We start from the raw sequence: 21,391 nt of genomic DNA on the forward strand, positions 1-21,391 counted from the left end.
GGGACACTGGAGATGGTCAGATGCCCACAGCCCAGACAGTCACAGTCCTAGCTTGGGCTCCCTGCCCCAGGGTTGGCACGTGGAGCACTGCCCTGGGTCTCCATGGCCCATAGCCAGACAGACCCTTTTTCTTACTTTTCTCAAACCAAGGTGTTCACCCAAGACGTTCAAAATTTAAACACTGAATCTCTAAATGGAAACTAAGAAGACTGACAGCACCAAGCGCTGGCGAGGACGCAGGATGACAGGAACCTGGCACACTTCTGGTGGGAATGTAAATGCTGCACTCACTCCGGGAAAATGTCTGGCAGTTCCTAGCAACACTGAGTTTTCCTGCCCTGTGGCCCAGAGCTCCACCCCAGGGGCTTACCAGAAAGACAGGAAAATGTATGTACACACAACCTGTGCAAGTGTGGAGATGCAGAGACCCCTGAATAAGAACAGGCAAACATTCCTTATTCCCAGCTTGCTAAAGTAAGGGAATCAGTCGCCATCACTCATATTGGGTGGAGATGCCCAGGCTGGCCAGAGGAGTGGGAGAGCTTCCAGGTGAGACAGGGATGGCTCCAGGTGAGCCCTGATGGAGTCTGTGGCCTGGGGAACTGGAGGCAGCTCACAGGAGTGGGCCTCCCATGAGATTGGTGAAGGAAGTGTCTGCCTCCATTTGTGCTGCTACAAGAGAATACCTGAGGCTGACTCATTTACAAGGAACAGAGGTTTATTGGCTCACGGTTCTGGAGACCGGACAGTCCAAGATCCAGGAACTGGCCGACTTGGGAATTCCACCTCCAAGATGGTGCTTTGAACACTGGAGGGCAAGAGAGGAACAAGCGGGCTGGACTTACCCTTTCATAACATTAACTCCGCCCTTGGAGAGTGGAGCCCTCACAGCCAAATCACCTCTTACAGGCCCCATCTCTTAACACTGTTAGAATGGCAATTCAATTTCTTTTTTTTTTTTTTTTATTGATCATTCTTGGGTGTTTCTCACAGAGGGGGATTTGGCAGGGTCATAGGACAATAGCGGAGGGAAGGTCAGCAGATAAACAAGTGAACAAAGGTCTCTGGTTTTCCTAGGCAGAGGACCCTGCGGCCTTCCGCAGCGTTTGTGTCCCTGGGTACTTGAGATTAGGGAGTGGTGATGACTCTTTTTTTTTTTTTTTTTTTTTTTGAGACGGAGTCTCGCTCTGTCGCCCAGGCTGGAGTGCAGTGGCGCGATCTTGGCTCACTGCAAGCTCCGCCTCCCGGGTTCACGCCATTCTCCTGCCTCAGCCTCCCGAGTAGCTGGGACTACAGGCGCCCGCTACCACGCCCGGCTAATTTTTTGTATTTTTTTTAGTAGAGACGGGGTTTCACCGTGTTAGCCAGGATGGTCTCGATCTCCTGACCTCGTGATCCGCCCGCCTCGGCCTCCCAAAGTGCTGGGATTACAGGCGTGAGCCACCGCGCCCGGCCGGTGATGACTCTTAATGAGCATGCTGCCTTCAAGCATCTGTTTAACAAAGCACATCTTGCACCGCCCTTAATCCATTTAACTCTGAGTGGACACAGCACATGTTTCAGAGAGCACAGGGTTGGGGGTAAGGTCACAGATCAACAGGATCCCAAGGCAGAAAAATTTTTCTTAGTACAGAACAAAATGAAAAGTCTCCCATGTCTACTTCTTTCTACACAGACACGGCAACCATCCGATTTCTCAATCTTTTCCCCACCTTTCCCCCCCTTTCTATTCCACAAAGCCGCCATTGTCATCCTGGCCCGTTCTCAATGAGCTGTTGGGCACACCTCCTAGACGGGGTGGTGGCCGGGCAGAGGGGCTCCTCACTTCCCAGTAGGGGCGGCCGGGCAGAGGCGCCCCTCACCTCCCGGATGGGGCGGCTGGCCGGGCGGGGGGCTGACCCCCCACCTCCCTGCCGGACGGGGCGGCTGGCCGGGCGGGGGGCTGACCCCCCCACCTCCCTCCCGGACGGGGCGGCTGGCCGGGTGGGGGGCTGACCCCCCCACCTCCCTCCCGGACGGGGCGGCTGGCCGGGCAGAGGGGCTCCTCACTTCCCAGTAGGGGCGGCCGGGCAGAGGCGCCCCTCACCTCCCGGACGGGGCGGCTGGCCGGGCGGGGGGCTGACCCCCCCACCTCCCTCCCGGACGGGGCGGCTGGCCAGGCAGAGGGGCTCCTCACTTCCCAGTAGGGGTGGCCGGGCAGAGGCGCCCCTCACCTCCCGGACGGGGCAGCTGGCCGGGCTGGGGGCTGACCCCCCCCACCTCCCTCCCGGACGGGGCGGCTGGCCGGGCAGGGGGCTGACCCCCCCACCTCCCTCCCGGACGTGGCAGCTGGCCTGGCGGGGGGCTGACCCCCCCCCACCTCCCTCCCGGACGGGGTGGCTGCCGGGCGGAGACGCTCCTCACTTCCCAGACGGGGTGGCTGCCAGGTGGAGAGGCTCCTCACTTCTCAGACGGGGCGGCTGCTGGGCGGAGAGGCTCCTCACTTCTCATACCGGGCGGCTGCCGGGCGGAGGGTCTCCTCACTTCTCAGACGGGGCGGCCGGGCAGAGACGCTCCTCACCTCCCAGACGGGGTGGCGGCCGGGCAAAGGCGCTCCTCACATCCCAGATGGGGCGGCGGGGCAGAGGTGCTCCCCACATCCCAGACGATGGGCAGCCGGGTAGAGACGCTCCTCACTTCCTAGATGTGATGGCGGCCGGGAAGAGGCGCTCCTCACTTCCCAGATGGGATGGCGGCCGGGCAGAGACGCTCCTCACTTTCCAGACTGGGCAGCCAGGCAGAGGGGCTCCTCACATCCCAGACGATGGGCGGCCAGGCAGAGACGCTCCTCACTTCCCAGACGGGGTGACGGCCGGGCAGAGGCTGCAATCTCGGCACTTTGGGAGGCGGCTGGGAGGTGGAGGTTGTAGCAAGCCGAGATCACGCCACCGCACTCCAGCCTGGGCGCCATTGAGCACTCGGCAATTCAATTTCAACATGAAGTTAGCACAGTGCCTCATGCCCCAGTCCCAGCTACTTGGGGACAAGAGTTGAAGACCAGCATTTAAAAACAAAAAATTTTAAAAATTAGCATGCACCTGTGGTCCCAGCTACTCAGGAGGCTGAGGTGGGAAGATCACCTGAGCCCAGAAATTCAAGACCAGCCTGGGCAACGCAGTGAGACCCCCATCTCTACAAAAAGTAAAAAAAAAAAAAAAAAAAAAAATTAGCTGAGTGTGATGACTCACACCTGTAGTTCCTGCTACTCAGGAGGCTGAGGCAGGAGGATCATCTGAGCCCAGGAGGTTGAGGCTGTAGTGAGCTGTGTTTATGCCACTCCACTCCAGCCTGGGCAAGAGTGAGACCCTGTCTCAGAGAAAAAAAAAAAAAACACTCCCAACTACGATTTTGAGTTTGTTCATTTCTCCTTGAAGGACTGGCTTTTAAATTCCATGGTCTTCCCTCTATAGTTTGGAAGATATATTTCCATTCTTTTAGAGATTATCTGAAAACTTTGATAAGCCTTGTAACAGATGCTGAAGTCAGTGTAAGTGCCCTCCTTCCGACCAGTAGGGGGACTTTAGAACACTGTAGGTTTGGGCACCTCTCTCCCAACTCAACATGTGGCATCTTTTTTATAAACTCCAAAAGTAGGCATTCTAAGTAGAAGCTTCTAGATGTGGTGTTTTAGACATGCCCACAAATCCACCTTCCTGCCTATTCACTCCTTCCATCTCCAGCTTCCCCAGAGGATCCCTCGCCAGAAGCCCAGACATGCCTTAGACGCTCTAGGCTCTGCTGGCAGCAAACTCTGGAGTGAGGGCAGTTTCGTGGTATGAAAATGCGTTTAGCCCTCTTTTTTTTTTTTCTTTTTTGAGACAGAGTCTCATTCTATTGCCCAGGCTGGAGTGCAATGGCACAATCTTGGCTCACTGCAACCTCTGCCTCCCAGGTTCAAGTGATTCTCCTGCCTCAGCCTCCCGAGTAGCTGGGATTACAGGCATATGCCACCACACCCAGCTAATTTTTGTATTTTTAGTAGAGACAGGGTTTCACCATGTTGATCAGGCTGGTCTTGAACTCCTGACCTCAGGTGATCCAACTGCCTTGGCCTCCCAAAGTGCTGGGAATACAGACGTGAGCCACTGCGCCTGGCCCCTCATTCTTGAAAGACAGATTTTCTGGGTACACAATTCTAGGCTATCACTATTTTCTCCCAGGACTTTGAAGATATTATTTACTATCTTTCTGGCTTCCACTGTTGCTTTTAATCAACTACTTATTTTCTTCTTTCCAGATAATCTCTTTCTTTTCTGCCTTCTTTTAAGATCTCTTTGTCATGAGATTCTGTACTTTCACCAAGACGTGACTGTTTGGGTAGAGCTTTTTAACTATGCTGCTTGGGAGCTGCTGGATTCCTGAACCTAAGCAGCAGGGGCTCCTGTCGGTTTGGGAAAGTTCTCAGCCGTATTTCTCTGAATACTTGCCTCCACCCCATATTCTCTTTCCCCTCCTTCTGGAATTACTCGTAAATTGCGGATGTCATACTAAACTCTCCATCTTCTTGTCTCATCCCATCTCATATTTTCCAGCTCTGTCTTTCTGTGCTGCACTTTGGGGTCATTTCTTCAAACAGTTCCCGATTCTTCAGGAAACACATCATGGATTATTTTTTAGAGTATTTTATTTTTATTTCAACAAGTTCTCTTTTTAAAATCTGCTTGGTCATTTTTATAGTCTCTTGCTTCCTGTGCATAAATTGTTTTCTTTAAATATATTAAACATCCTCATTCCATGTGATGTGTCTGCTTACTCTAAGATCAGAACATTGGTGTGTGTGCTTCTGTCTGCCTTTCTGCTGGGCCTTGTTTATGGTACTGTGTGTGTGTTGACAATTTCTTTCCTGTACCTTAGGATGTTTTGATATCTCAAAAAAAAAAAAAAAAATTCCACCTTCTGGCTGTGAGACTGCCCCTCCCAGGCCAGCCAGTCCTTACAGATAAGGGCCCAGCTTGGTGTGCACGCCTCTGCGATGCAGCCTCACCAGTCCAGAGCCCACCTCTATCTGGCCAGAGCACTCTGGCAGCCAGGGACCACTCCTACAGCTTGGAGCCCATGGAAATCACTCCAGCTGGCCAGCCGCACATCTGCCCTGCCTTGCCTTTCCTGGGGAAGCGCCAGGAAAGGTCTAGCAGAGGCTCTCCCGGGCTCCCGCCTCTCCTCTCGGGCTGCGCTTGACTGACCGCCTCATACAAGAACACAGAACAGGGAGCTTGTCTCCTTGGGGATTAGAAGATAATGACGATAATGATTTTACAATGAACGTATACTTCTTAGGATGTTTTCTATCTAAGGCCTGATTTGGAGGTGGGTTTCTCACAGTTTCTACACTGTCTGCCGGGCTCTGGAAATACTACCAACTGCAACTTCTCTTCTTTTTTATTCTTTCTTTGTTTTAAGACAGGGTCTTGCTCTGTTGCCCAGGCTGGAGTGCAGTGGCACAATCACAGCTCACTGCAGCCTCAACCTCCTGGGCTCAAGTGATCCTCGCACTTCAGCCTCCCGAATAGGTGGGACCACAGGTGTGGACCACCATGCCTGGCTGATTTTTTTTTTTTTAAGAGACAGAGTCTTGATATGTTGCCCAGGCTGCTCTCAAACTCCTGGGCTCAAGCAATCCTCCTGCCTCAGCCTCCCAAAGTGCTGGGATCACAGGCATGAGCCACCACACCCGCCCATATCTGGCTTTGAAAGGAAAATATAAGCATGCTCTCCTAAAGATGCACCATATACACTGTGTTAAGTAAAACAGCTCAGAAACAGACAGTCAAACACCACACGTCCTGCCTCACAACCAGGAGCTGCCCAACAGGCAATGTGGGTTCAGAAAGTGGAAGGTGGATGCGGGGGACTCTAACAAGGGGAGGCAGGAGGTGTGAGGGTAAGAAGCCCAGACTGCACCACCATGCACTATACCCACATAACACAACTGCAGCTTATGCCTTGAATTCACACACACACACACACACACACACAAACTTCCTATGTTTTTACAACACAAACTAAAGCAGACAGGAAAAGCAGTGTGCAGTTTTGGAGCGGCTACACCAGCTCTCAGCAGATCCCAGTGTTCCTGAACACAAAGCTCTGACCCTGCCGATGCGCTTTAGGGCCTGCTTCCAAGGTCCTAAAGGCCAGGCCTTTCTGAGAGGACTAAGGACATTTTGGTGAAAACTGACTTGGTTTGTATGACAGAGGGGCTCTTTTGTTGACTGACACTTTCCTTTTTAAAGACACAGAAGAGGCTGGGCACAGTGGCTCATGCCTGTAATTGAGACCATCCTGGCCAACACAGTAAAACCCCATCTCTACTAAAAATACAAAAATTAGCCGGGCATGGGGCATGTGCCTGTAGTCCCAGCTACCCAGGAGGCTGAGGCAGGAAAATCACTGGAACCTGGGAGGCAGAGGTTGCAGTGGGCAGAGATTGTGCCACTGAGCTCCAGCCTGGGCAACAGAGCAAGACTCCATCTCAAAAAAAAAAAAAAAAAAAAAAAGGACACAGAAGAACACGAAATGTGTTTGATCTGAACCAAGTATTTTGAGATCCTGACACCTGCAGAGACCTGAAGACACTGAGGGGGCACAGGATGGCTCAGGCGGCACCTCACTCTGGAGCGGAGTGCTTCCTTCCTGGCTCACCTCCTAGCCCTCACCCAGCCACACCCACGGGACAGGCTAGGATGCTCCCAGATGCTGCAGCACTCAGGGAGGCCCTGCTGGAAAAGCCAGGCAACTTCAGGCAGATGACAGAGCCGGGACACTTTGAGCTCAAGGCACAGACCCTCATTCCAGGGGTGCATGCCTCTCATGCAGGAGACACCAGCTCTTGGTGACACAGGCCACAGGCACCCACTCCTGGCTGAGCTGGAGAGAAAACTGGCCGGGAAGCTGATCAAATGTCTCCATGCCAGTTTAAAGCAGCAGCCAGTGGGGCTGAAAAGGTTGCAGGGATGCTGGTCTGGAATCCATCCTGCGCTGGGCACTTCCAGACCATGACCTGTCCAAGAGGGGCTGAAGGCCACCGGCTCTCAGGACCGCAGGGGTCAGGGCCACCTAGCTGTTTCCTTGCCCATGGGAGAGCTGACTGCAGCGGGTGAGGCTGGACGGCCCTTCTCTTCCCTCCAGCTGCAGCCGCTTCCTCCTGTCCATCCGCTCTACACCCTCCTCCTAGGTGATCACAAACTACACTGCAGCTCAGAGCTGCCTTTAGACCCCTGACCCCAAAACCGCCATGGCTGCAGATTTCTAGAGAGCACCTGTGGCCCCCCAGGATGGCAGCACAGGCTCCCTGCCTGCTTGGCCCTCTGTGGCCACCCTAACGTCCAGCTTGGTGGCCCAAACGCCTGCCCCCCAGGCCCTGCGCCCTGCAGCCGACAGCTCACAGCCATGGGGCTGTCCTTTGCAGACTCGGCACCCACGCGCCCAGCCTGGGCCTCTGAGGCCTCCCCTGCTGGCCTGCAGCCATGCCAAGTGCTTCATCTGGTAGGTCTGGGCGTTCTCAAAGGAGCGCTGTTCCCGGGGTCCAGTCAGCCAGATCACAAAAACTAAGCCCCCAACCTCCCTCTCCCCCAAATGAAACCAGAGCTCCCAAGGGGCTGCCTGTGGCTCACTCTTTAATAGATGCCCTGAAACATAGAGCTCACACTTCAGTGGGAAGGGGGAAGCCAGTGGGTGAACAGGAGGCTGTGCCCCGTGACTGACAGCAAGTCACTCTCACTGCAAACACAGGCTATGCCAAAACCTAGCACACACAGGCAGAACTCTGCCCTGCTGGCTCCTGAGCCCTGCGCTGGCCCCCACCCCACGCTCCTGGAGGGCTCTGAGGAGGAACAGAGGTGGGGAAACATGGGAGATGGGCACAGCCTTCCACAAGCCTCCAGCATGGGATACCTAGTGGCTCATCCCTGTGTGCTCTTTGATGTGTAGACACCCACATGCCACCTGATCCAATGCCCCAGACCCCTCTAGACCACGCATAGCCCCACCCTGAGACATGCTGGAAGCAAGCACAGTGAAACAACTCCCAAAGCCCGAGCCCCAGCCTGCAGACCCTGGACACCGCCCAGCTTCCAGGCACAGGGACCAACCCCCCATGAGGCTCATGCTAGGCAGAGTAGGGTACAAGGCCCGGAAGCTGCCAGTGCTGGCCAGAGACACCGTCCCGTCCTCCCAGACAACCTTGTGTGGAGCCACGATTGGGACCCGGCGCCATCTGGAGCCCAGCACTCACACGGTGGGCTCCTCTGGGGCCACAGGAAGTCCAGGGAGAAAACAACCCACGTGCCTGGGGCCCCTGAGCATGGGTGGGGCCAGGCAGGGCACCTACAAGGGGGACTTTCCCAGATGGAAACCAGGGCTCCCACCCAGTAGGCGCAGCAGACAGATGGGACGGGAAGACCCTGGACAGAGGCCAAAGGCCCCAGGCCCCAGCCTCCCCATCAGCCTGCGCCAGCCAAGGCTTCAGACTACTTGGAGACCGTAGGCCACCAGTCTGGCACAGATGCGGCTAAGGCCACCTGAGCACCCTCAGAGGCTCTGATGTGCAGAGGACCCTTGATCTTCTCTGACCACAGCAGGGCCAGCCCCACGTTGCCCTGGCCAGCCCTGAACTTGCCCACAGTCTGTCCTGAGGCAGTCAGCACCGTGGCACCAGGGGTGATGCCACTGGTGGGAAGGGGGTCCAAGAACCGGACAGGGAAGAGGCGCTTGCGGATGACGCCCATGTGGTGGGTGCGGGCCGTCAGCTCCTGGCCAATGTAGCAGCCTTTGGTGAAGCTCACGCCATTCATGAAGGCCAGGTTGGACTCCAGGGGCAGGGCCACCCCAGGAGGCAAGTCTCGGACCCCCTCAGGAACGCCTGCAGGGATTGGAGGGGGGAAACCAGCGAGAATTGAACATCGTCCAGCTCCACCCGTGCAATCCAGCCCGGCGTGCCCACTCCACCCATACCTTGCAGGTATCGGTGCTGGTGATAATCCCACAAGTCCCCGAGCCGGCCGCCGGGCACCAGGGCTGGGCCTTCATCCTGGGTGAGGAGCCGCCACCCCATGCGTGCTGTTCGCGGGTCGCGGATGAGGATGGCGGCAGCCCCTGCCCTCTCCTGCAGCGATGCAGCCCCGCAGGCCTCAGGGGAACTGGGCAACACCGCCCACACTCGCAGCTCCGGGTGCGGCTCCACCGTGACCTTCCGCCGGATCCTGTATAGCGCGAGGTGCTTCTGCAGCGCGCCCTGCACGGAGCTGTCACACTCCAGGAGGAAGCCAGACACTTCCGAGTGTTCCTGGAGCCTGCAGGGAGAGAGGCAGGGGCGCATGGCAGCTCACCAACTGAGTGGGCCAGAAAGGGCTGCATGAGGGAGCGCGCCTTACCCGGGCAGAGGAGCACACCGTGAACCAACGCAAAGAGCTCTGCCCTCAGCCACAAGGGGCTACGCCTTTAAGGCAAGCGCCCAGGTCACCACACGCAGGGAGCCACGCCCACATCGAGCCACGCCCACAGCCACACCGGGCAGCACCTCCCAAGGCGCGCATCACAGCTAGATGCGGGCACCTTGGAGACCAGCGCAGAATGCCGCGCCCACAGCAATGCGAGGGTGCATGCAGACAACGCACAGCAGGCCAGGCAGGGTACACCTGGACCAGCGGATGGAGAGCCCTGCCCACAGCCGTGCGCAGCTGAGCCTCCAGAGCTCTCGTCTAAGCAGGCAAAGACGAGCTCACAGGGGCCAGGGCAGACAGACCCCGTTTGCCCAGGGACTGGCAGAACTACAATAGCCTGCCCGAGGGCATCATCCGGAGTAGTCCCAGAGCCTAGGGCAGAAATGACAACAGTCCGCTGGATGTGGGAGCAGGGATGGGCAGGGCCCCGCAGGGGAACGGTGTGCACAGCCACTGAGAACCAGACCTGCCTGTTCCAGCCCAGGGAAGCCATCGAGGAGCCCAAGGGTCCTAAGGTGGGCAGGAGGGAGGAGCAAGGAGCCCAGGAGGTTGTCAGGGAGGTACAGCATGCCTGAAGCCCACTCTGCCCATGCCCACCACCTGCCTCCCCAAGCCAAGTCTCAGAACCCAATCGGGACCCCAGAGCCATTCTGACCTGCGCTCCAGGCAGCCCTCCTCAAAGGATTTGGGCAGGCACCACAAGAATGACCCCTGACCAGACGGATGGTGGGAAGAGGAGAGGCCGGGCAGCGTGGGGCATGTCGGGGGGGGGGGCACTAAGTGGAGACACCTGGGGTACAGCCACCTCCATGGCTGGGGTTGATTGCAGGTGTGGACTGCACAGGGCTTCACAGGCCGGTGGGAGCTGAGACAGGGAGGTAGTAAGACCCCCAGAGGGCCTTCCAGAGACGAGCCCACGAGCAGGTGGCCCAGCCCCTTCCAGCCAGGAGAGGGCTCAGTCCTTGCCAGTTGCCCAGAGCTTCAGGTGCCAAGCAGGGGCCTGCTGCCCTCATCTCTGCAGTCTCACTCTACCCTGTGGTCATGCCCACGTGCCAGCAGCCACAGAGAACGTTCACGCTCATCACCCAGAACCAGTAGGCACAGGTCTCACTGCGGACCCTGCCGCAGGGAGGGTGGGCATAGCCAGCTGTGACAGCCAGTGAATCTGGCCCACACTCCAGGACAGCGGTCACAGGACATCAAAAACAACACCCACAAGGGAGGGGAACATATGTCATTTACACACATGAGCTAAGATGACGGGAGGAACAGCAAGGACAGCACAGAGGGGCAGCCGCAGGTGTGCTGCGAAAAGGTCACCACGCCACCAGGGAAACACAGGCGATGTGGCCCAGACAGATGCAGTGGTGAACCTGAACACTGGCCAGCATGAGGAGAAACCAGGTCACTGGCATGCTGCTGGTGGGGAGGCAAAATGGGTGGCCCTCTGGAAGACAGGGTGCAGGTCCTCACAACACCAAACAAGCAACTACTCCACGACCTGGCCCTCTCACTTCCGGGCATGGATCACTGAGAAACGAAGACTGCAGCTCACACAAAACCTGCAGCGAAAGCTCACAGCAGCCAGCTCTACTGGTAACAGCCAGAAAGGGAGAATCAAGGTGCCACTACACCATGGAGGACTTCTCAGCAAGAACAGGGAGCTGGAGATGGACAGAAGTGGGTGGATCTGAGGGCACTATGGTGAGGGAAAAGGGTAAGGCTAAAAAGTGACAGGCCGATGCATCCATCTATGACACTCCTGAAATGACACGATTTTACAGCTGAGAACAGGTTTCGGGGTGTTGGGGGTGCCCATTCAGGGGCAGGAGCAGGAAGCCGCGTGGGCCTGAGGATGGCCACAGATATTCACACGTGATAAAACTGCAGTTATACACATGCGTGCACAGACGCACAAAGTAAGACACACAAATCCAGAGACTCCAGATATGCCCTGTGTGTGCAATCAGGGGAATTGGGGAGGGGTCCGTGCGATCTCTCCCACGGGTTTTGTTTTGTTTTTTTTTTTTTGCAACTTCCTGTGAATCTATAATTATTTCAAAATAAGAAGTGAAAAAAAAAAAAACAACAACAAAAAAAACAAGGAGCTTCCCCTGCAGAGGTGTCTGAGCACTACAAGAGGAAAGGCAGCAGGCAGTCCTTTCATCCCAGCCATCTGACATCAGCGAGTTTTTAACCACGTGCATGCATATTTGTATCTTTAAAATCTATAGTGGGGTCAGCAGACAAAGATGGACCAAAACACAGGTGAGTGGGGGACCCGGGCAGAGGGACAGATGTGAGGTCATGGGCACAGGATGCTGGGCCCTGGACAGGCAGGGAGGAGCTGAGCGACGCCAGGAAGTAGAGGGACAGAGTAAGGGGACTAGAGTGGAGCTGAGGGACCGCAGGTCCAGGGTCTAGTGAGCCGGGCACACAGGCACAGGGGAGGCCACAGAGCCCTACAGGGCAAGGGCAGGAGCTGGGGCAAGGCAGGCAGGGTGGGGCCAGGGTGCCCCATGGGTCCATCAGTCAAGAGTGGAGCCCAGAAAAGATCAAGCTGAGGGCCCCTGCACTCTGAGGTGGGGCCAGCTCAGCTGCCTGCCTTGGCAGGAACCCCCACCCATGCTGACACCCCCTGCTGCCCCCATCTGCTGAGCACTCCCTGGCCTCACACAGGGTGGATATCCTCACAGGACCCAGGTTCTGGGGTCGAGGGCACTTTCCAGCTCTCTGTGCCGGTGACTGTCTACCAGGCAGCTTCTCAGGACCAGCTGAGCTGGGACGTGACCCCCGGGCCCACCCCAACCCCTGCCACACCTGAAGACTGCCAGGAGACTTGCCTCACAGGAGAGCCCCGGCCTGGGGAGCTTTCTCAGCCTCATGATTCTCCATAGTGGGGGCTGTCCAGATGCTAAGCAGCACCCCTGGCCTGTACCCCACCCCCTCATGACAACCAAAAATATTTCCAGATACCGCTGAGGGGTGCAGGGGACAGGGTTGCCAAAGAAAATATAGGGTACCTGGTTAAATCAGAATTTCACATCGACAACAAATTACTTTTTTTAGTATATCCCAAATACCACATAGGATGCACCTACAGATCATCCGTTGCTCGTCTGAGACGGACCTGGGTGTCCTGTGCTTTTGTTTGCTGAGCCCAGAAGCCCCGGTGGGAGCAAGGGTGCAGGAAGAGGAGGGAGGTCAGGGGTGGCTCTGGCCCAGCCAACTGAAAGAAAGGGTCCCCTGGCCATCAGATCCAAGGGTTTCCAGTCATGTTCAGGAAAACACTGCTCTGGGACCCGGCCTGACTCCTTCCCTTCTCTTTCCTCCCTCCTCCCCAGGCCACCAGAGGCCTGACAAGTCTCTCCTGCTCCTCAGTGCTGGCCAGACACAAGGCCACAGCCCTGACACTCTTGGGCCTGCTGAGCCCTGCACTGAGTCCACATCCTTGCCCCGGCCAGCTCGCAGCAAGGCCACTGGACCACAATCCTACCTGCAACATGACCCTACAGCCTCTCTCTGCCTCCTACATGAAGAGAGATCAAAACCAACTGATAGAAAGGGACGCTAAGGAGGCCAGGCATGGTGGCTCATGCCCGCAATCCCAACACTTTGTGAAGCTGAGGCAGGAGAATCGCCTGAGCCCAGGAGTTCAAGAACAGCCCGAGCAACATAGTGAGACCTCAACTACCTGTAGTCCTGGCTACTTGGGAGGCTGAGGTGGGAGGATTACTTGAGCCCAGGAGTTTGAAGGTACAGTGAGCTACAACTGTGCCACTGCACTCCAGCCTGGGCAATGGAGCGAGACCCTGTGTCTAAAAAATAAAAACAAAAAAACTCAGACCCATATGAAAATCTGCACATGGATGTTTACAGCAGCTTTATCCATAATTGCCAAAACTTGGAAGCAACCAATATGTCCCTCAGTAGATGAGTGGACAAGTAAACTGTGGTCCATCCAGACAATGGAATACTAACCAGTACTAAAAGAAATTAGCTGTCGGCCGGGCGCCGTGGCTCACGCCTGTAATCCCAGCACTTTGGGAGGCCGAGGCGGGCGGATCATGAGGTCAGTAGTTCGAGACCAGCCTGACCAACATGGTGAAACCCCGTCTCTACTAAAAAAAGATACAAAAATTAGCTGGGCGTGGTGGTGCATGCCTGTAATCCCAGCTACTCAGGAGGCTGAGGCAGGAGAATCGCTTGAACCTAGGAGGCAGAGGTTGCAGTGAGCCGAGATTGCGCCACTGCACTACAGCCTGGGGGACAGAGCAAGATTCTGTCTAAAAAAAAAAGAAATTAGCTGTCAAGCTATGAAAAAACATGGAGGAATCTAAACGCATATCACTAAGTGAAGGACGCCAATGTGAAGAGGCTACAGATGCATGAGTCCAACTACAGGACATTCTGAAAAGCATGAAACTATGGAGATACTGAAAACATCAGTGGTGGCCAGGAGTTAAGGGAGATGGATGGATGGGCAGGGCACAGAGGATTTCAAGGCAGTGACACTACTGTATGTGATGCTACAATGGTAGACATGTGTCATCATACATTTGCCTAACTCATGAACACACCAAGCCAAGAGTGAGCCCTCATGGAAACTGCACTCCAAGTGATGATGGCATGTCAACAGAGGTTCATCAGTTGTGACGAAAATAGCACTCTGGTGGGGGAAGTTGTGAGGTAATATGGGAAATCTCTGCACATTCTGCTCTTTTGCTGAGAACCTAAAACTGCTCTAAAAAGCAACTCCTATTAAAAGACAACAACCAAAAAACTATAGTTTCATCTGAAAGAAGGCGCTACACTCAGGAAAAAAGAATAGGGTGCTTTAAGGAAGCGATGGCTCAGGATGATATATTAAGTATCAAAGTTGAAATAAAAAATCCTACAGTCAGGAAAAAACCATGAAGGAATGATGGGCAGGGAATGACCAGAGAAGCAGGAACACACAGAGGCTTCCAGGGAGAAGTGGTCCCTGACCTGTGGGCTGCCCTCTCCCCAGAGGAGTGACCAGAGGGGGCAAACCACAGAGAGGGAGGTCAACAGCCAATAGCAGCCTGACAAGGAAAAGAGTTTACACTCTCATGAACTGAACTAAACGTGCCCAACGAGCACAGCCCTAAGCCCACCCACGCCACATAGCTGGGAGGGGTGGCATCTGGACACCTGTCGCCCACCACCCCTGGGGAGACACTCAAGGAGGTAACCTTGTTGTGTCCCTCTTCTGACGGCTGAGGAGAAACAGGGCCATGAACTCCAACAGAACTGAAGCTAGAGGGTTTCAAGTATTATTACACAGATGCTGAATCCCACGGAGGATGGTCCCGCCCCACCTGACCCCTCAGAGTGGAGCTCCCTGGCCTGTGACTTTGTGTCACATCTCAGAAGGGAGACCAGAGTTGGATGACGTCACCCTTCAGTGCTGAGCTGGGGAAGAACAGAGCCGCCTCCAATGCCCTCAGCACTCAGAACAGTGGCGGACACACCAGACACCCAGCACAAGTGAAGAAAATTAACTCCTCCTGCAGACCTCGAGGACAGAGACCCCCACAATGAGAGCAAATAGAAAGCCACAGAAGAGCCACCAAGCATATGCTTGGTAAGGGGAACTGGGGCCCAGTAGGTCTGCAGACAAGCTCCAGACCAGGCAAGAAAGGATGAAGAGGAAAAAGCCCTGAGACACAGAAAGGACAGACAGCTGACCCTTGAATGATGCAAGGGCTAGGGACACTGGCCCCCACACAGTTGAAAACCCACCTTTAAGCTTTGACTCCCCAAAAGCTTAACTACTAACAGACTCCTGTTGACTGGAAGCCTTATGTATAACATACGCAGTCAAGTGGCACATATTTTTTATGTTTTATGCTATTATATACTGTATTACAATACGGTAAGCTACAAATCCCAGGAAGAAAATCCTAAGGAAGAGGAAATGTAGTTCCTCTTCACTGAATGGAAATGGATCACCATAAACATCTTCATCCTCATGGTCTCCATGTTGAGTAGGCTGAGGAGGAGGAAGGAGAAGAAGGGTTGGTCTTGCCGTCTCAGGGTGGCAGAGGTGAAGGAAAATCCACGCATAAGTGACCTATGTAGTGCAAAGTCAGCTGTACTTTACACCACAAAACACTTATTAAGAATAGGAATTCATATTCAGAGAAGGACTGTGTGGTAGATAGAGCTCCCTCTCCCCTCTCCCCTCTCCCCTCTCCCCTCCCCCCTCTCCCCTCTCCCCTCCCCCCTCTCCCCTCTTTCCACGGTCTCCCTCTGATGCCGAGCCGAAGCTGGACGGTACTGCTGCCATCTCAGCTCACTGCAACCTCCCTGCCCGATTCTCCTGCCTCAGCCTGCCGAGTGCCTGCGATTGCAGGCGTGCGCCGCCACGCCTGACTGGTTTTCGTATTTTTTTGGTGGAGACGGGGTTTCGATGTGTCGGCTGGGCTGGTCTCCAGCTCCTAACCGCGAGTGATCCGCCAGCCTCGGCCTCCCGAGGTGCCGGGATTGCAGACGGAGTCTCGTTAACTCAGTGCTCAATGGCGCCCAGGCTGGAGTGCAGTGGCGTGATCTCGGCTTGCTACAACCACCTCCCAGCCGCCTGCCTTGGCCTCCCTAAGTGCCGAGATTGCAGCCTCTGCCTGGCAGCCACCCCGTCTGGGAAGTGAGGAGCGTCTCCGCCTGACTGCCCATCGTCTGGGATGTGAGGAGCCCCTCTGCCTGGCTGCCCAGTCTGGAAAGTGAGGAGCGTCTCTGCCCGGCCGCCATCCCATCTAGGAAGTGAGGAGCGCCTCTTCCCGGCCGCCATCACATCTGGGAAGTGAGGAGCGTCTCTGCCCGGCCGCCCATCGTCTGAGATGTGGGGAGCACCTCTGCCCTGCCGCCCCGTCCGGGATGTGAGGAGTGTCTCTGCCCGGCCGCCCTGTCTGAGAAGTGAGGAGACCCTCTGCCTGGCAACCGCCCCGTCTGAGAAGTGAGGAGCCCCTCCGCCCGGCAGCCACCCCGTCTGAGAAGTGAGGAGCGTCCTCCCTCCTCGTCTGGGAGGGAGGTGGGGGGGTCAGCCCCCCGCCCGGCCAGCCGCCCCGTCCGGGAGGTGAGGGGTACCTCTGCCTGGCCGCCCCTACCGGGAAGTGAGGAGCCCCTCTGCCCGGCCAGCCGCCTCGTCCGGGAGGGAGGTGGGGGGGTCAGCCCCCCGCCTGGCCAGCCGCCCCGTCCGGGAGGCGAGGGGTGCCTCTGCCCGGCCGCCCCTACTGGGAAGTGAGGAGCCCCTCTGCCCGGCCAGCCGCCCCGTCCGGGAGGGAGGTGGGGGGGTCAGCCCCCCTCCCGGCCAGCCGCCCCGTCCGGGAGGGAGGTGGGGGGATCAGCCCCCCGCGTGGCCAGCCGCCCTGTCCGGGAGGGAGGTGGGGGGATCAGCCCCCTGCCCGGCCAGCCGCCCTGTCCAGGAGGTGGGGGGGGCGCCTCTGCCCGGCCACCCCTACTGGGAAGTGAGGAGCCCCTCTGCCCGGCCAGCCGTTCTGTCTGGGAGGGAGGTGGGGGGGTCAGCCCCCGGCCCGGCCAGCCGCCCCGTCCGGGAGGGAGGTGGGGGGGTTAGCCCCCCGCCTGGCCAGCCGCCCCATCCGGGAGGTGAGGGGCGCCTCTGCCCGGCCGCCCCTTCTGGGAAGTGAGGAGCCCCTCTGCCCGGCCAGCCGCCCCGTCCGGGAGGGAGGTGGGGGGTCAGCCCCCCGCCCGGCCAGCCGCCCCGTCCGGGAGGGAGGTGGGGGGGTCAGCCCCCCGCCCGGCCAGCCGCCCCGTCCGGGAGGGAGGTGGGGGGGGTCAGCCCCCCGCCCGGCCAGCCGCCCCGTCCGGGAGGGAGGTGGGGGGGTCAGCCCCCCGCCCGGCCAGCCGCCCCGTCCGGGAGGGAGGTGGGGGGGTCAGCCCCCCGCCCGGCCAGCCGCCCCGTCCGGGAGGGAGGTGGGGGGATCAGCCCCCCGCCCGGCCAGCCGCCCCGTCTGGGAGGTGAGGGGCGCCTCTGCCCGGCCGCCCCTACCGGGAAGTGAGGAGCCCCTCTGCCTGGCCAGCCGCCCCCTCCGGGAGGGAGGTGGGGGGGTCAGCCCCCCGCCGGGCCAGCCGCCCCATCGGGGAAGTGAGGGGCGCCTCTGCCCGGCCGCCCCTACTGGGAAGTGAGGAGCCCCTCTGCCCGGCCAGCCGCCCTGTCCGGGAGGGAGGTGGGGGGTCAGCCCCCCGCCCGGCCAGCCGCCCCGTCCGGGAGGGAGGTGGGGGGGGTCAGCCCCCCGCCCGGCCAGCCGCCCCGTCCGGGAGGTGAGGGGCGCTTCTGCCCGGCCGCCCCTACTGGGAAGTGAGGAGCTCCTCTGCCCGGCCACCACCCCATCTGGGAGGTGTACTCAACAGCTCATTGAGAACGGGCCATGAAGACAATGGCGGTTTTGTGGAATAGAAAGGGGGGAAAGGTGGGGAAAAGATTGAGAAATCGGATGGTTGCTGTGTCTGTGTAGAAAGAGGTAGACATGGGAGACTTTTCATTTTGTTCTGTACTAAGAAAAATTCTTCTGCCTTGGGATCCTGTTGATCTGTGACCTTACCCCCAACCCTGTGCTCTCTGAAACATGTGCTGTATCCACTCAGGGTTAAATGGATTAAGGGCGGTGCAAGATGTGCTTTGTTAAACAGATGCTTGAAGGCAGCATGTTCGTTAAGAGTCATCACCACTCCTTAATCTCAAGTACCCAGGGACACAAACACTGCGGAAGGCTGCAGGGTCCTCTGCCTAGGAAAACCAGAGAACTTTGTTCACTTGTTTATCTGCTGACCTTCCCTCCACTATTGTCCTGTGACCCTGCCAAATCCCCCTCTGCGAGAAACACCCAAGAATGATCAATAAAAAAGAAAAAAAAAAAAAAAAAAGAATAGGAATTCAATTGAACTAGGACTCAAAGGGAAAAGGACAAGAGAGGACTATAGAAATATGGAAGGGAATTTGGGGACCAAAATCAACATCATTGTAAGGCTAACGTGAACAGCAAAGTACTAACATAGAAGGCTCCAGAGAATCAAAGACTGTAGTTCTTAAGATGAAGAAATTAAAGCAGCTAGACAGAATGTAATGAATACATAAGACAGACTATGATGACTATATCTCTGAACTGGGACATGAAGATTTAAGCCTATTGAGCTAGGGTGGGCACACTTTTTCTGTAAAGGGCCAGTGAATAACTTAGGCTTGAGGGCCACACTCGTGCCACAACTCTACCACTCTAGACAAAAGCAGCCCCAGGCCAGGCACAGTGGCTCACATCTGTAATCCCTGCACTTTGGGAGGCCGAGGCGGGTGGATCACCTGAGGTCAGGAGTGTGAAACCAGCCTGGCCAATATGGTGAAACCCTGTCTCTACTAAAAATACAAAAATTAGCCGGGCATGGTGGCAGGCACCTGTAGTCCCAGCTACTTGGGAGGCTGAGGCGGGAGAATCTCTTGAACCCTGGAGGCAGAGGTTGCAATGAGCCAAGATTGTGCCATTGCACTCCAGCCTGGGCAACAAGAGCAAAACTCCGTCTCAAAAAAAAAAAAAAAAAAGAAGCCCCAGACCACCTGGAATCCAACGGGTGGGGTTCCCAGAGAATTTTATTATAAACACCGGCAATGGGCTGGGTCTGACCTCAGGGCCGTATTTCACCAACTCTGGTTCTAGATTTAAAGAGCCCACTAAGTGCCCAGAGATGTGATATGGAAAAAGCCCAAACTAAGACACATCAGCATGACATTTCACGATATCAAGAATAAAGAAAAGCTTCTGAGAAAAACACAGTTCACGTACAAATAAGAACGGCACCAGACTTCTCAGAAAAGCTGGCAGCGAGAAAACAAAGTTGTGATGTGAACATTGTCGGTGACAATTTCCAAGCTAGATTTTTACACCCAGCCAGGATATCAGGTAAAGCCACTAGCAGAGACACAATGAGTCCAAAAATTCACCCCACGTAGCTCAGGAAGTCATTAAAAAGGTGTCCATCCCCTGAAACCAAAACACAGGAGTAAGCTGAAAAGAACAAGAACAGGGTCCGCCATAGCAGGGACAGCAGGCAGGCGGCCGCGAACCAGATCCACTCCACCGGGCGGAGGTTTCAGGGATCCAGGTCCCTGGAAGCTGGGCAAGGGAAACCCAAGGCTGTAAGCAGTCAAGGCCCTGACCCGGCATGAACATCACTGACAGTCGTGATGTCAGCACAGATGACTGAGCCAAATGCCAATGTGACCAGCTATGGGGAGACACAGGGAAACACAAGGTAAACAGAACTCGGGAGTGTCACCACAAGCTGTCACTCAGAAACACAGCTCTGCCACCAGGCGGGGCCCCTGAACCCCCTGTCCCTGCGGAGGGAGAAGGGTCACCAGGTGGCCCACGTGGGAGGTGCCCACCTAGAGACGCCTCTGCTCTGATATGGTGGGCTGGCACCCAGGCCTCCCCTGGACGAGTCGCTGACCCATCCCTGGGTGTTGAGCCAAGCCCTCCTCTGGGTGCCCTCCCCCGGGTGCTGGGCCCTGGGTGAGCTTCCCCTGGGTGTCCATCCCAAGTGGAATCTCCTGGGTGCCTGACCCTGAGTGCCAGTCGCTGGCCCACCCACCCTTGAGCTTCCACCCCATCCCGGCCCTCCCCGGGTGCCCACCCCGCACGCCCTCTGCAGGCCCCAGGCGCCCGCCCTGTCCCTGGGTGCCGGTCCCTGGCCACTCCCCTGGGTGCCCGCCCCCGAGCGCCCTCCCAGCACGCGCTCACCCGTACAAGATGACGTCATACAGCGTCCGGCCCTGCACGTTCAGGAAGTGGGCGTAGCCCGCGCGCGCAGCAGGCGGGGCCCCCGCGGCCGCGGGACTCGGCAGCGGCAGTTCATTGGTCAGCAGCCCTAGCAGGAAGGGCGCCGCGTCGGGGCCGCGCACGCGCAGCAGGGTGCGCCCGTCCAGCCGGAAGCAGGCCCAGTCCGCTCCGGCCGTTGAGTCGCCACCAGGACTGCAGGAGCTGTGGGCCAGGCGGCACCTTGGGACCGCGCGCAGCCGCCAGCGCCAGGCCGGGCCGCCTCGCCCCGGAGTGGCGCCTCGAAGCAGCGCCGCGGTCGCCATCTTGGACAAGAGTGGGGCAGCGGGAAGTGCCCAAGGAAGCGGGAGGGGCGGGTGCCACAGCGGCCCCTGGCGGTGGCCGCCGGAGGGAGGCGGGAAGGGGCAGGCGCAGAGTGCGTGCGTGAGGGGTGAACGGAACGTGCGTGCCTGAGGGGCGGAGCAGCGCCGGTTGGGGCCGACTGAGAGTGCGTGCGTGAGGAGCAGGGCCTCCCGGGCTGGAAGGGGCGGGCGGGGCGAGCGTGCCTGCTGGGTGGGTGGGGCATGCGTGTGGGGCGGAGCATCGTGCGCGAGTTGTGTTTCGGGGCGGGGACTCGGCCTATCCGTCAGCACGCAGGCTCCACCCTCGGTAGGTAACGAGGTTTCTGCCTACCTCTTAAGCGCCATCCCATGTCCCATTCGGTGGCCTTCCTCGTTTTCACCCACCCATGTCGGGCACCGTCACTCATCTCGAGAACCTCTTCATCCTCCCAACCTGAAACTCCCTGTTAAACACCCACTCCCGAGCCCCTGGAGCTCCCATTGTACCCTCTGGCTCCATGAGCGTGCCTCCTCTAGGGACCTCACAGGAGCAGAATCCTACGGGATTTGTCGTTTGCGACGGCTTATTTCACTCAGCATAGTATTCTCAAAGTCCATCCACGGTCTAGCATGTGTCAGCATTTTATTTTTATTTTTATTTTTTGTAAAGACAGGGTCTTGGTTATGTTGCCCAGGCTGGCCTCAAGCTCCGGAGCTCAAGCAATCCTCCCTCCTTAGCCTCTTGAGTAGCTGGAACTACAGGCACTAGCCACCACACCAGCTA

At 57.3% G+C, this 21,391-nt stretch overlaps 1 protein-coding gene across 1 annotated transcript; it reads right to left on the reverse strand.

The window, feature by feature from the left end:
• Positions 1–945: 945 nt before the first annotated feature.
• On the reverse strand, positions 946–20,731 carry IBA57 (iron-sulfur cluster assembly factor IBA57). The gene is made up of 3 exons (XM_514253.7): positions 20,252–20,731; positions 8,992–9,329; positions 946–8,899 (listed from the first exon to the last, which is right to left on the reverse strand). The coding sequence occupies exons 1-3, from the start codon at positions 20,590–20,592 to the stop codon at positions 8,508–8,510; spliced, it is 1,071 nt and encodes a 356-aa protein (XP_514253.3). The 5' UTR covers positions 20,593–20,731; the 3' UTR covers positions 946–8,507.
• Positions 20,732–21,391: the final 660 nt, after the last annotated feature.

This window comes from Pan troglodytes, chromosome 1 (genome assembly GCF_028858775.2).
Source record: "Pan troglodytes isolate AG18354 chromosome 1, NHGRI_mPanTro3-v2.0_pri, whole genome shotgun sequence".
NCBI classification, from domain to species: domain Eukaryota; kingdom Metazoa; phylum Chordata; class Mammalia; order Primates; family Hominidae; genus Pan; species Pan troglodytes.

Excerpts from the sequence above, each read along its gene's own strand:
- IBA57 (XM_514253.7), bottom strand. The coding sequence starts at position 20,592 with ATGGCGACCGCGGCGCTGCTTCGAGGCGCCACTCCGGGGCGAGGCGGC. Across the intron at positions 9,330-20,251 it reads TATGACGTCATCTTGTACGG|GCTCCAGGAACACTCGGAAG; the intron begins GTGAGCGCGTGC and ends CTCTCCCTGCAG. Across the intron at positions 8,900-8,991 it reads CCAGCACCGATACCTGCAAG|GCGTTCCTGAGGGGGTCCGA; the intron begins GTATGGGTGGAG and ends CAATCCCTGCAG.